The sequence below is a fragment of the Lactuca sativa genome, chromosome 5 (assembly GCF_002870075.4).
Source record: "Lactuca sativa cultivar Salinas chromosome 5, Lsat_Salinas_v11, whole genome shotgun sequence".
In the NCBI taxonomy this organism is placed as follows: Eukaryota; Viridiplantae; Streptophyta; class Magnoliopsida; order Asterales; family Asteraceae; genus Lactuca; species Lactuca sativa.
The window spans coordinates 172,602,813-172,615,789 of record NC_056627.2 but is presented as its reverse complement, the minus strand read 5'-3'; the positions used below and the strand labels follow the sequence as shown (position 1 = coordinate 172,615,789).

Genomic DNA, 12,977 nt, shown 5'->3' with positions numbered 1-12,977 from the left:
ACGAATACGAATACGAATATGAATACGAATACAAATACAAATACGAATAGGAATACGAAAGCACGCCTTTGGATACATTCGAGTGTAGGACAACTAGGACATCAGAATACCTAGCTAATACGACAAGTATGATAGATACTTGTACATTACATTTGGATTCAGTAACTGAACATAACCGGATTGTATAATAAACTGTACATAACCGGATTATATAATAAACTGATAACTCAACTATACTTATAAGAAAATATGGGATTTTCTTGGATAACAAACTTTTCAGAAAACCAAAGGAAACTTGTACATTTTCATAAAACAAACCTCTTATGAACTCACCAGCTTTATGCTGATTTTCAAACTGCTTGTATTCTCATGTCCATATTAGACAGGTACCCGCGATCTTTTGGAGAAGACGGAGCGCTTATCAGACTCGTCTTAACTTTTGTTCATATGATATATATGTATGACACTTGTAACACTTTGGTTTCAAACAAATGTAATAATTCTATGTAATGTAATGTTTTGTGTTTTACTACGCTTACTATGTACATTGGTTGTGATACATACATGAAGTCACCTCCGCCCCGGAACGTTTCCGCCCTGGCTTTCGGGGTGTGACAGATTGGTATCAGAGCCCTTGTTTATAGTGAACTAGTATACCAAACCTTACATGGTATAAGACTATAAACACTAAGGGGCCTAAGTGCTCTGAACTAAAAGTATACCTTAAAGTATAAGTATTTTCAAAAGCATACAAGTATACCTAACCGTTGTAATCCGTAACTACAAGTAGAACAAAACATAAGTAAATGGGTGTTGTATGCTGCGGCTAAACCTGGGCAGTTATGTAGTCATGTCTAAGATCAATATAGCCTGGCCAACTATATTCATTCGAGACATGGCCAACATGTGCTTTGGAGTGACCGTGGTATGCGGCATGCCTAAAAATTACCCAATACCCAAACAATGAGTCGTCGTCACATCGAATCATGAAATAATATGGGAGTATTTCTCGAGCCAAATCCATTATAGAAGATCTCATTCCAGCGTTGCTCCTCAATCATCCCTTTAGCGATAGTTTAGTTGCTTTGATAACTCTTTCCTGCCTTCTCGTTTAATAGAATTCTATATCTGTCTTAATGAGATATCCCCTGTTCCATATATCTTGATTCAATTTAGAGGACTTACCATCCTCTCTTTCCTGATCTTTTTAGATCAAGATGCCTCCGAGGAAAAGACCCAGCTCAAAGAACAACAATCCTCCTCCGCCACCACCTCCTCCTCAATTCGATCCCATCATATTTCAAGCAGCTGTCAATGCTGCCGTGGCTGCTACCCTATCGCAAATGAACCTTAGTGGCTTAAGTGGGAAAGGAGGTGGTCCCCAGCCCCAAAACCAAGAAGGTAGCCAAGGACACCAGAAGGAGTGTTCCTATAAGGACTTTATGAACGCGAAACCCACATTCTTCGATGGCACAGGAGGTGTCATTGCCCTAACTCGGTGGTTAGAGAAAATCAAATCTATCTTCGAGATCTGTGCTTGTTCAGAATCCGACAAGGTGAAATTCGCCGCCTGCACATTCACCGATAAAGCTCTGACTTGGTGGAACGACCGAGTCAAATCCTTAACTCTACCTGTAGCCAATGCTATGGGTTGGGAATTCATGAAGGAACTTCTGCGCGCAGAGTACTGCCCTCGGGGCGAAATACAGAAGCTGGAGCATGAACTCTGGAACCTGAAGATGAAAGGTTCCGATATCGTCGCTTACACTTCAAGGTTTGACGACTTGGCGCTTCTTTGTCCGGGGATGGTTACCCCGGAAAGCAAAAAGGTTGAGAGGTTCATCTGGGGGTTGACCCAGCCAACCAAAGGGAACGTTTTAGCAGCGAAGTCGGATACATATGACAGCGCCAAATGCCTAGCGCAAATCTTGATCGACCATAGTGAGGACATAGAGGAAGCAGCCACCACTCCTGAGCCGACAGAGAGAAGTGGTGAGAAAAGAAAATTTTGGGAGACGAAGGATAAAAGTCACCCTTCATAAGAGTTCTCGAAGAAACAGCAGATAGTGGCAGTCCACGCTGCCACTACCCCTGCTGCTGTTTCTGTCGTCGGTTCCTCAGCCCAAGCACCTATCACCGGATATGCCGGTATTCTTCCGTGGTGTAATCGATGCAGTTACCACCACCGCATCCCCGGTCCCTGTCATGTGAAATTTTGCAAATATTATGGCCAAGAGGGTCACCTTGCGCGAAGTTGCAGAACACCAACCAATCAAGTCTCCGGAGAAGGTATCAGTCAGGCCTACTACGGTTGCGGCGATGTCAGGCATTATAAGAGAAACTGCCCCAAGACAGCAACAGCTGGCAACACTGGAAGATTCCTAGCTATAGGACAAGGTGAGGAAGCCGCCGATCCCACCGTTGCCACAGGTATATTCCTCTTCGACAACCCTTATGCTTGCAAGCCTTTTCAATTCTAGTACTGAAAGTTAATCTGTTAGCTATTCATTCGAACATCTTCATAAACATAGTCCTCAACTAGTAACCGAAACGTTTACCGTCGAGATAGCTAACGGTGAGAAAGAGAGCATTAGCGATAAACTTAGTTCCCAGCCTATGTGATCAATGAGAAACAGGAAGTTAAAGACCTTGAGAGCGTCCCCAAAGTCTGCAATTTTTACGGATGTCTTTTCCGAAGAGCTCACGGGAATTCCCTTCGGACGCCAAGTAGAGTTTTGCATCGACCCAATTCCCGGAGCAAACCCTATAGCCAAATCTCCGCATCGATAGGCTCCAGCAGAGATGTAGAAGTTACCCAGTCAGCTTCGAGTTCACAAGAGTGATGTTCCAAAACAACATTCAGAATTCGATATGGTCACTACGAGGATGTAGTGATGCCCTTCGGTCTAACCATTTTCTTTGGTCACGTAATAAGCGAAGAAGGCATGATACATTTCGAAACGCATAAAACTTAACCCGAAGTACATAGAAGTTTTCGAAATCCTCATTAGGATCGATCCGTAGCTTACAATCTCCGACTACCCTCAGAACTTAGCAACATCCATCCGGTATTCCACGTCTCTATCCTTAAGAAATGCCTATTCGACGAAACCCTAGTAATCCCTTGATGAGACCGAAATCAACGAAAGTCTAAACCTCATGAGATAACCAATCGAAACCATAGATCGAAGGATTAAACGTACGAAACAAAGCCGTATCCCGATAAGTGAAGGATCCGAATTCACTTGAGAGCGTCAAGATCCGATGAAACATAAGTATCCGTATCTCTTTCCAAATCCTTGATTCATATCTAAAATTTGAATTACGGGACGAAATTCCCTCTAACAGGGGGATAATGTGACAACCCAAAGTTTGCTCCATCGCCGTAACCCGTTTCCGTCCATAAAATTCATCTTTTTCGAATTGTTTCCGTTTAAGCTTTTAAATTAAGTCATTATTTTTGAGACTTCTATTATGACTTAATTGGTATCCAAACACGTTAGAAACTCATGAAAACATCCCAAATTATTATTTAGAAAATTATTAGTTACGACCACATTGAGTTACGGCTAATTAATCGGGTACGACCAAAAGCTCCGTTTAATGTCGGTATCGGGTTGAATTTCTCCGGGCCATAAACTCAACCCCTATATAAGGGATTGAGTGACATCATTTTGAAGCTTTTTCTCTCTCTCTTAAAACACTTTCTCTCACTACTCTCTCTCTCTCTCTAAAAACTCGAGTTTGATCCAAAAACCCCCTTTCAAGCTTCAATTTGGTAAGTAATCTATCCTAGCTTGTTATTAAGCTTTCTTAACATGCAAATCTATGTTTGAATCACCCAAAACACTCAAGAACATGTGTTTAAGGTTTAAGAACCCTTCCAAAACCTTGAACACCCCTAAAGAGGGTTTTGAAGCCTCAAAACCCTTCCAAATCACTTCTAGTGCTTAGTTATGGCTTAGAAACTTGCATGCATGAGCTTAGGACCCCAAAAATCTCACCAATTGAGGTATGGACATGAATTTACGGCCCAAGAACATTTTTGGACCGTAAACCCTCATTCATGGACAATAAACACCTTTTTAAGGTGTTAAATTGCCCTTAAACACCTCCAAAGGCTTCCATGAGCTTCCATGAGTGCATAGAACCTTATATTCCTTCATGAGATGCACCAAAACACACACAAATGATTCACACTTGATTTTATGGCCCAAGAACATTCTTGGACCATAAACACCCCTCCTTAGACCATAAACACCCCCAAAGAGTGTTAAAGTGCCTTTAACACCTTGTATGGCTTGGAATTGGACTTAGAACTTTGTATGCTTAACCTACAACCACTAAAACCCATGAATCATGGACAAACATGAGTTTATGGTTGTAAACTCATGTGTTTAAGGTAGTAAACTCCCCATGAACATCTTCATAAACCGTAAACTCCTTATCCAAGATCATTTCAAGTCCCGTTCACTTCCTAAGCCATGGAATCAACCCTAGGACCTTCCCGTGTGCATTGTAAGACCATTTGGCATCCAAGAACACACCACCCATGAGTTTACAGCCGTAAACTCATGGGGATATGATCATTGGACCGTAAACTCCCTTAAGGGCTTATTCTTGAAGAGTAAACTCCATAATTAGGCCCTATACACCCTTAGATACCACCCGGGTCACTCCAAACACTTGAATTGAAGTGTTTTCGCACCTCAGAATGTTTATTCATTTTAATGTAGTATATCAAGGCCTAATTAGATATATTTTATGTATCTCTTCATATTACAGAGGAATCTTGTGCGTTTGCAAGCCCCGAACTGACGTTTAGCATCCTAGCCGACACATTCCTCGTCCGGTGAGTTCATACCCCTACTCTTTTTCAATGTTTTTCAATGTTTTCAGGGGGGAATACAAGCAAAAGTACAAGGAAATCTTGTACTCAAACTTATGATTTCATTTGATCTATTTCATATTTCGTATGCTTTTAACACGGACAATCGTATTAACCAATCGTTCAACTTGTAGAGTAAACCGTCATGTTATTTGTGAAACTCATTTTAAAATGTTATATTTTATATTTCACAAATGAATTTCCATATCATTGTTGTTAAAATCATGAATCGTAAAACTTTAAAATGTTCTTGATATACTCCCCGTAGATACGAGAGTGAAGGAATAATAACATTAAACGTTAAACTTAGAACTTTATCACTCCATGTAGATACGAGAGTGAAGGAATAATAACATTAAACGTTAAACTTAGAACTTTATCATTCCCCATAGATACGAGAGCGCAGGACTAATAACATTAAACTTAGAACTTTACCACTCCCCGTAGATATGAGAGTGAAGGGATAATAACACATAATTAGAAACAGAGCGAATATGAAAGTACAGTTAGAAACAGAGCGAATACGAAAGTACAGTTGGGAACAGATAATATCACGAAAGTACAGCTAGGAACAGAGCGAATACGAAAGTACAGCTAGGAACAGAGCGAATACGAAAGTACAGCTAGGAATAATAAGAATACGAATATGAATACGAATATGAATACGAATACGAATAGGAATAGGAATAGGAATACGAATACGAATATGAATAAGAATACGAATACGAATATGAATACGAATACGAATACGAATACGAATACGAATACGAATACGAATACGAATACGAATATGAATACGAATACAAATACGAATAAGAATAGGAATACGAATATGAAAGCACGCCTTTGGATACATTCGAGTGTAGGACAACTGGGACATTAGAATACCTAGCTAATACGACAAGTATGATAGATACTTGTACATTACATTTGGATTCAATAACTGAACTTTACTTTCAGGAAAATAAGGGTTTTTCCTGGGATAACAAACTGTACATAACCAAATTGTATAATAAACGGATAACTCAACTATACTTATAAGAAAATATGGGATTTTCTTGGATAACAAACTTTTCGGAAAACCAAAGGAAACTTGTACATTTTCAGAAAACAAACCTCTTATGAACTCACCAGCTTTATGCTGATTTTCAAATTGCTTGTATTCTCATGTCCATATTAGACAGGTACCCGCGATCTTTTGAAGAAGACGGAGCGCTTATCAGACTCGTCTTAACTTTTGTTCATATGATATATATGTATGACACTTGTAACACTTTGGTTTCAAACAAATGTAATAATTCTATGTAATGTAATGTTTTGTGTTTTACTACGCTTACTATGTACATTGGTTGCAATATTCATGACGTCCTCCGCCCTGGAACGTTTCCGCCTTCGGTTTCGGGGTGTGACAGATAATACCAAAACACTGAACTCAATAAATACCAATAATCACCAAAATACCCCTGGAAGTCAACTGGCCAACTCTTGGTCAAAGTCAAAGTCCTCAGTCAAATTCAACCTTCCTGACTGACTCTAATCGCCGAGTCAACCCGCTGACTCGTCGAGTCCCTATACCCAGAAACTCCCAATCCACGACTCAACTCGCCGAGCCGCCGCAAGACTCACCGAGTCCAACCAACTCTGAGTCACTTCCTGTTCAACTCATCGAGTCGTCCCTCGACTCACCGACTCACCGCTCAACCAAAAAGGTTAGGACCTTACGACCAGGCTCGCCGAGTCCAAGAACAGAGTCGTCGAGTTCAAGGAAATCTTCAACAGACTCGCCGAGTTGTTCTTCCAACTCGCCGAGTCCATGCACATATTCATACAACTCGCCGAGTGCACCCATGTGACTCGCCAAGTCCAGATGTGACATCTTCATCCAGACGATTTCAGGCCATTCTAATGCTTCCAATACATAGATCTGGACTCCTAGGGCCAGATTCACACGTAAAGTTTCCAACTTTATGTGTATGCAAGGTTCATCAAGCTCTAAACAAGCTAAAATGAAGGTTTAAGGCAAGGACACTCTCAAACAAGCCCCAAAGCTATCACTTTCAAGATTCATGAGTCAAGACCAGTCTAGATCTGTAGTAGCAACCACAGATCTGAACCCAAAACTCGAAAAGAGACTCATATATGAAAATTTGGCCCTAAAACATCATTCTGAACAAACTAAGCACAACCAAGCCAATGTAACAACTTTTTACCTTTAATCTGATGCCAACAAGCAAAGAAATCAGATCTACTTCGCTCATCTATGATCCCACCAACTCTTGCTTCAAGTATCCTTCTTCTCCAAGCTCCACAAAACACTTAAATCCCTCTCACTCTCAAATTAGGGTATGAAAACGATGGGGAAAGCTTTTGGACATCAAAGGGGGTGCTAAAGAGGCTGGGGTGGGGCTTAAGGTTCCTTATATAGGATGCAAACCCCAGGAATTAGGGTTTCTCATTCCAGCATGGACTCGTCGAGTCTAGCCTCTAACTCGGCGAGTCCGGTTACTTAACATGTGCCCGACACCCGCTCAGACTCGACGAGTTGCAGCTCCTACCCCCCTCCCCCGAGTTCCTTTCTTCCAACTTACACTTTTACCCCCTAAACTCTTGATTCTGACTTTGGGATGTTACATTAGAACTCGGATCTCAGCGTTCTTTATATGTACGGAATCCTTGTAACATATACTACAACTTAGTTAAGATTACTCCTTCATAATAATCTTCCATCAAAAAGTCATTTTCGACGTTTATCGTCTCTAAATTGAATAGCCCGGATCTGCGGGCGTTACAGTTGTCTTTGCGACTCTTGCATTTATATATGTTGGGGGCCCATTTATTTACATGTTGGGCTGGGCCCATTTGTATGTTAGGCCGGACCCATTTATTAATATTTTAGGCTGGTCTTATTTGTATGTTGGGTTGGGCCTATTATCATGAATGTTGGACTAGGCCCATTTGTATGTTGGGTTGAGCCCATTTATATTTGTTGGGTTGGGCCAATTTATTATATGTTGGACTATGCTCATTTATATGGTATGTGGTATTTTGGGGAACTACTGAGCTTTGTGCTTACAATTTTATGGTTTAACATTTTCAGTTACTTCTAGTTCGAAAAGGAAGGGTCTGACGTGATCGCACAACATCAATGTTTTTTTCATTTCTGCATTGACATTTGATTTTACTCTGATGTTGAGAATATTTTATACTATGGTTGATTTAAAACAAATTTGTTGTATTTTTCGGTGTATGATTTTGGGATGTTATAATTACTAAAGTAGCCATTTTTCCTAATGTCTTATCCATTTTTAGCCAAAAGTTAGCATTCGTCCGAACATAACCACCCAAACAGTAGGTAATTAGCATTACCTACGATCAACAACCGTTGACTATAGAGCCTTCAAAGAACAATCAGGTTTGTCTCTGAATCTTGAACTTCTATTTGATTTTTCTTGTTTAGGAGGAAATTTAATACATACATTTTATTTTTTGAAAAAAAAAACGAAAAAAACTAAGTCGTAGGTTCATAAGCAGCCTACGGTGTACAAGCTGTCAATGCACAAAACGTGCATTAATTGCTAGTACACCGTAGTTCTCTTATGAACCTAAGGTTTTCGTAAATTTTTTTGTTTGTAGCTCGTATAAAATGTAATATATTTGTAATGTGGTTACTTTTGTTATAAAAAAGCCAGAAAAAGAAACAATAGTTTCTTTGACATAACAATAGACCATTTTAATGTCTACGATTTGGAAAATAATAGATCTTTTAGAGGAAAGTGTAAAACATTTTAAGATCTACAGTTTCGTTTTGAATAATGAAATTTTTTTCTCAAATACTAATGTCAAAACGTGGACAATTTAAACCCACATATTTGATAGATATTTTAAGCTAAATCCTAAGTTTTGGCTAAAATTAAGGAAGTAAGTAAGGAAAATAGATTTTTTTATGGAAACGACAAACGAATTAAGTGGAAGCTTACTCACAATATTTCAACTGGCACTTCGAGTTCGAGTTCCTTTACATGGCAAACCCGGCCCCTATAGGGATTAATAGGGAAAAATTCCCCATATGTGGCACCACAAGAGGTAGTTTAAGGGAATCAAACTCCCAACCTCACGCTCCATATAGGTATAAAACTCGGTGCATCAACTTAGTTAGGCTGGACATCACTTGCAACCAAGGAAAATAAATATTTTAGTAATTTCTACCCTAATAAATAAAGATCTTTTTGCCACATATCATATTCTTATTTATTTTGCAACATCTAATGTTATGGTTATTTTAAATAAATTTTTATTCTACGTGTCACTTTATGGTTTTCTATTTTATTAAATTCGACATATTATTTAAATATAATAATAAATACATATTAATTTCAATCGATGGACTTTCCTTATAATTTCAAAATTTCTAAATTAAAGTTTCATTAATTTTTTTTATTTATATATCTAAATTATATGTTTAAATTGAAAAGAAAAAAATATTTTAATTTTTATAATTCAATATTTTTCTTATAAATTCAAAATTTTCAAATATTTTAAATTTTATATTTAAATTTTCTTTTAAATGAATTTATTAAATACATGATCTCACAATTTAAAAATACGAAAGGATAGGAGAAAGGATCCGATTGTGGAGAGTCCATAAGTTCAGCACTGCCAGGTTGGGGGTTCGTTCGTGTCAGATGACCGTTGTATGCGTACTTTTTTTGGCGCCATGAAATGAAATCCTCTCTCTTAAATTTTCTCTATAGCTGCAAATCCCTCAAATCGCTAAAATCTGTTCATGCTTCGCTTCTAGTAAACGGTTTATTTGCTACATCGGACATCGTGCTCAACAAGATTATTCGTCTCTACTTCCGTTTTGGATCCGCTCACGTTGCTCACAAGGTGTTTGATGAAATATCCCAACCAAATGTCTTCCTATGGACATCCATGATTCATGGGCATGTCGAAAACAAACTCTATTCGCAAGCGTTTTTGCTGTTCCTTAGAATGCTTCGAGATTCTGTCGCGCCTGTGAATTACACTATAACTACAGTGCTCAAGGGTTTAGCTAGAGAAGCCAGATTAAGAGATGGCGAGGTGGTTTACGGATTTGTGATAAAATGTGGGTTTGATTTAGATATAATGGTACAAAATTCTATGCTTGATTTTTTTATGAGATGTGAGAAAACTGATTTGGCTAGATGTCTCTTTGAAGAGATGCATGAAAAGGATATTGTCTCCTGGAATTCAATGATACTCGGATATTGCAACAATGGCAGAATTGACATTGCCCGTGACTTATTCAGTAAAATGCCTGATCAAAATGTCATCTCTTGGACCACCATTATACATGGATATGTGAAACTTGGTGACATGAAAGAGGCACGCCACCTGTTCGATGAAATGCCTGTTAAAGATTTAGCTTCATGGAACGTGATGCTATCTGGGTATGTTGACTATGGTGACATTGACAATGCTATTTATATTTTTAACACAATGCCTTTCTCTGATCTTGGATCTTGGAATTTAATCATCTCTGGATGCTGTAAAATTGGAAATCTTGAATCTGCAAGAAACTATTTTGACAAAATCCCAAGTAAAAATGTGGCTTCTTGGACAATTATGATAGATGGGTACATGAAATCTGGAAATGTCAATGATGCAAAGGTTTTATTCGATCAAATGCCTGAAAAGAATTTAATTTCTTGGTCTACAATGATTGGGGGTTATGCTAAAAATGGAGAACCAAAAACTGCTTTAGAGTTGCTTAAATTATTCAAAAAACAATCGATTAATCCAGATGAAACCTTTATCCTAGTTGTCATTTCAGCTTGTTCACAGTTAGGCGTTTTAGATGCTGCTGAGTCAGCAATCCGTGACTACGTGGGTCCCGATCTTTTCTCCAATTTACACGTAGCCACTAGTTTAGTTGACATGTATGCAAAATGTGGAAACATTAAAAAGGCTATAGATATTTTCAAAACAATTAACAAAAAAGACTTGTATTGCTACACTACCATGATCACAGCCTATGCGAATCACGGGTTAGGTCAAGAGGCGATTTCATTATTTGAAAAAATGAAAAAAGACAATTTAACCCCCGATGGGGCGACATTTATAGGGGTTTTAACTGCTTGTAATCATGGAGGCCTTATTGATGAAGGGTGGAAATATTTTAAAGAAATGAAAAATGAATATGGGATTGAACCGATAGATAAACATTATGCATGTATGGTTGATTTATTAGGGCGTAGTGGGTGTATTCATGATGCTTATAATTTAATATGTGGGATGAAGGTGGGACCCACAGCTGCGGTTTGGAGTGCTTTGCTGGCGGCTTGTGGTGTTCACCGCCATGTGGAGATGGCGGAAGTGGCGGCGGGTGAGTTATTTAAGATTGAGCCGGAGAATTCAGGGAATTATGTTCTTTTATCGAATGTTTATGCGGGTTTGGGGGAGTGGGAGAATGTTGGGAAAGTGAGGGCAGTGATGAGGGGGAATCGGGTGAGGAAGAATAGAGGTTCGAGTTGGATTGAGTTAGAGTGTGTGGTGTATGAGTTTGTCATGGGAGATTTTGAGTATTTAAATTGTGAAAGAGTAAAGTTTATTTTGGATTTGATTCGTGAAGAAATGGAAGTTGAGGATCATGGAATGAAATGAAAAGTTTTATAACCCATGTTTGTTTATGTAAATTTTAGTGACTTAATCGTTTTTTTTAAGTTTCAAATTTTGATTAAATGACAAATGTATTTTCTAAAAATAATTTAAATTTTTTTTTATTGTAGTCTTGTTTGGGTTCTAAATTTCTAATGAACTATTAATGTGTTTAATTTTTTATTTTTTGTAAACTAAAACTTATAAATTATAACCAAGGGAAAACAATACAACGTATTTAAACATAATAAAAAAATTCGCATACCTCATTACACAAGTACGAGTGACGATTTAGTGGAACCTACAAGATAGAAAGGTCAATGAAAGGATTCAGTAATGACGCTATGCATCACCATTGAGTGAGATACGATTTAGAATCTCTTGTAGTTAGGCAAGTGGAGGACAGTGAGCTTCATACCCTATAGAACTGACAGATCGGCTAGCGAAGCTGGCTCGGTCTCAGTAGATCCCTCACTCCTCACCAGTTCCATACAAGTTTATTTTCTACAATTAATTAGAAAATGTCTTTCTTGGTGTCTTATTAATTTAAGACATGTGTGTGAACAATAGATGATGACAAACAGGGCAGTCCAATAGATTTTCATGTCCCCGGCAAAACAACACAATAATGTCCTTTATAAACTATGACTACAACACACCAATGTTTAGCAAAACAGTTTAACAAACAATATGACAAGTTTTTTTTTTACCATTAACATATTAGTAATTAGTAGTTGCTTAATCCATTTATTCTAGATATCATAATAGTTTCTGAATTGATTTTTTTTTTCATAATGAGATACATTAGTCTTAGCTACACACTCAAAACCATGTTAGCAACATTGCATAGAGCCTTGCAACTGGATATATTCATATTCACTACTAACAATCATATTAATTATTGACTGTTAGTATGGTAACTAGTAAGTTATGACCTTTATTTTGCAAAACCAACCAAACCAATAAAAGCATAATTGTATTTAAGCCAATAAAAGCATAATTGTATTGTACAATATATCTAAAAAGTTAAGCTTCTAAGTACCGAATAAAGCCAGCCAAAAAGATTGGAAGCGATCTAACAATAAAAACTATTGTGAATCATATTCGAATAAAAGTAAATTTAAGGTAATAACCTACTCTACCAATTAAAGTAAACGATTGATTCATATACCGATATACAATTGAAACCTTAAAAAATTAAACAACAAAACAAGATCCAAAATACTTGGCCATTAAAAATTGAAAACAATAACAATCCAAACTATTAAAAGAATAAACATCTGAAACCCAAAAAAAAAAGCACAAGACATTAAGAAATTGAATCCTTTATGAGTTCCTTGTTTTTCTCCTCTAATCTTAAAGTGTCAACCAAAAATACGAACTGATTTATTCCCCTTTGTTATTTCTATTTCTGGTTCAGTATCTAATCACACCATTTTCCCCATATCTT

The 12,977-nt window shown here is 37.7% G+C and overlaps 1 protein-coding gene across 1 annotated transcript; it reads left to right on the top strand.

Moving 5' to 3' along the window:
* Window positions 1-9,507: 9,507 nt before the first annotated feature.
* LOC111883514 (pentatricopeptide repeat-containing protein At4g02750) lies at window positions 9,508-11,680 on the top strand. Its single transcript, XM_023879836.3, has one exon. It carries the CDS (start codon window positions 9,608-9,610, stop codon window positions 11,531-11,533), a length of 1,926 nt encoding a protein of 641 aa, XP_023735604.1. The 5' UTR covers window positions 9,508-9,607; the 3' UTR covers window positions 11,534-11,680.
* The last annotated feature ends 1,297 nt before the right edge of the window (window positions 11,681-12,977 follow it).

Coding starts and splice junctions, on each gene's coding strand:
- LOC111883514 (XM_023879836.3), top strand. CDS start 9,608: ATGAAATCCTCTCTCTTAAATTTTCTCTATAGCTGCAAATCCCTCAAA.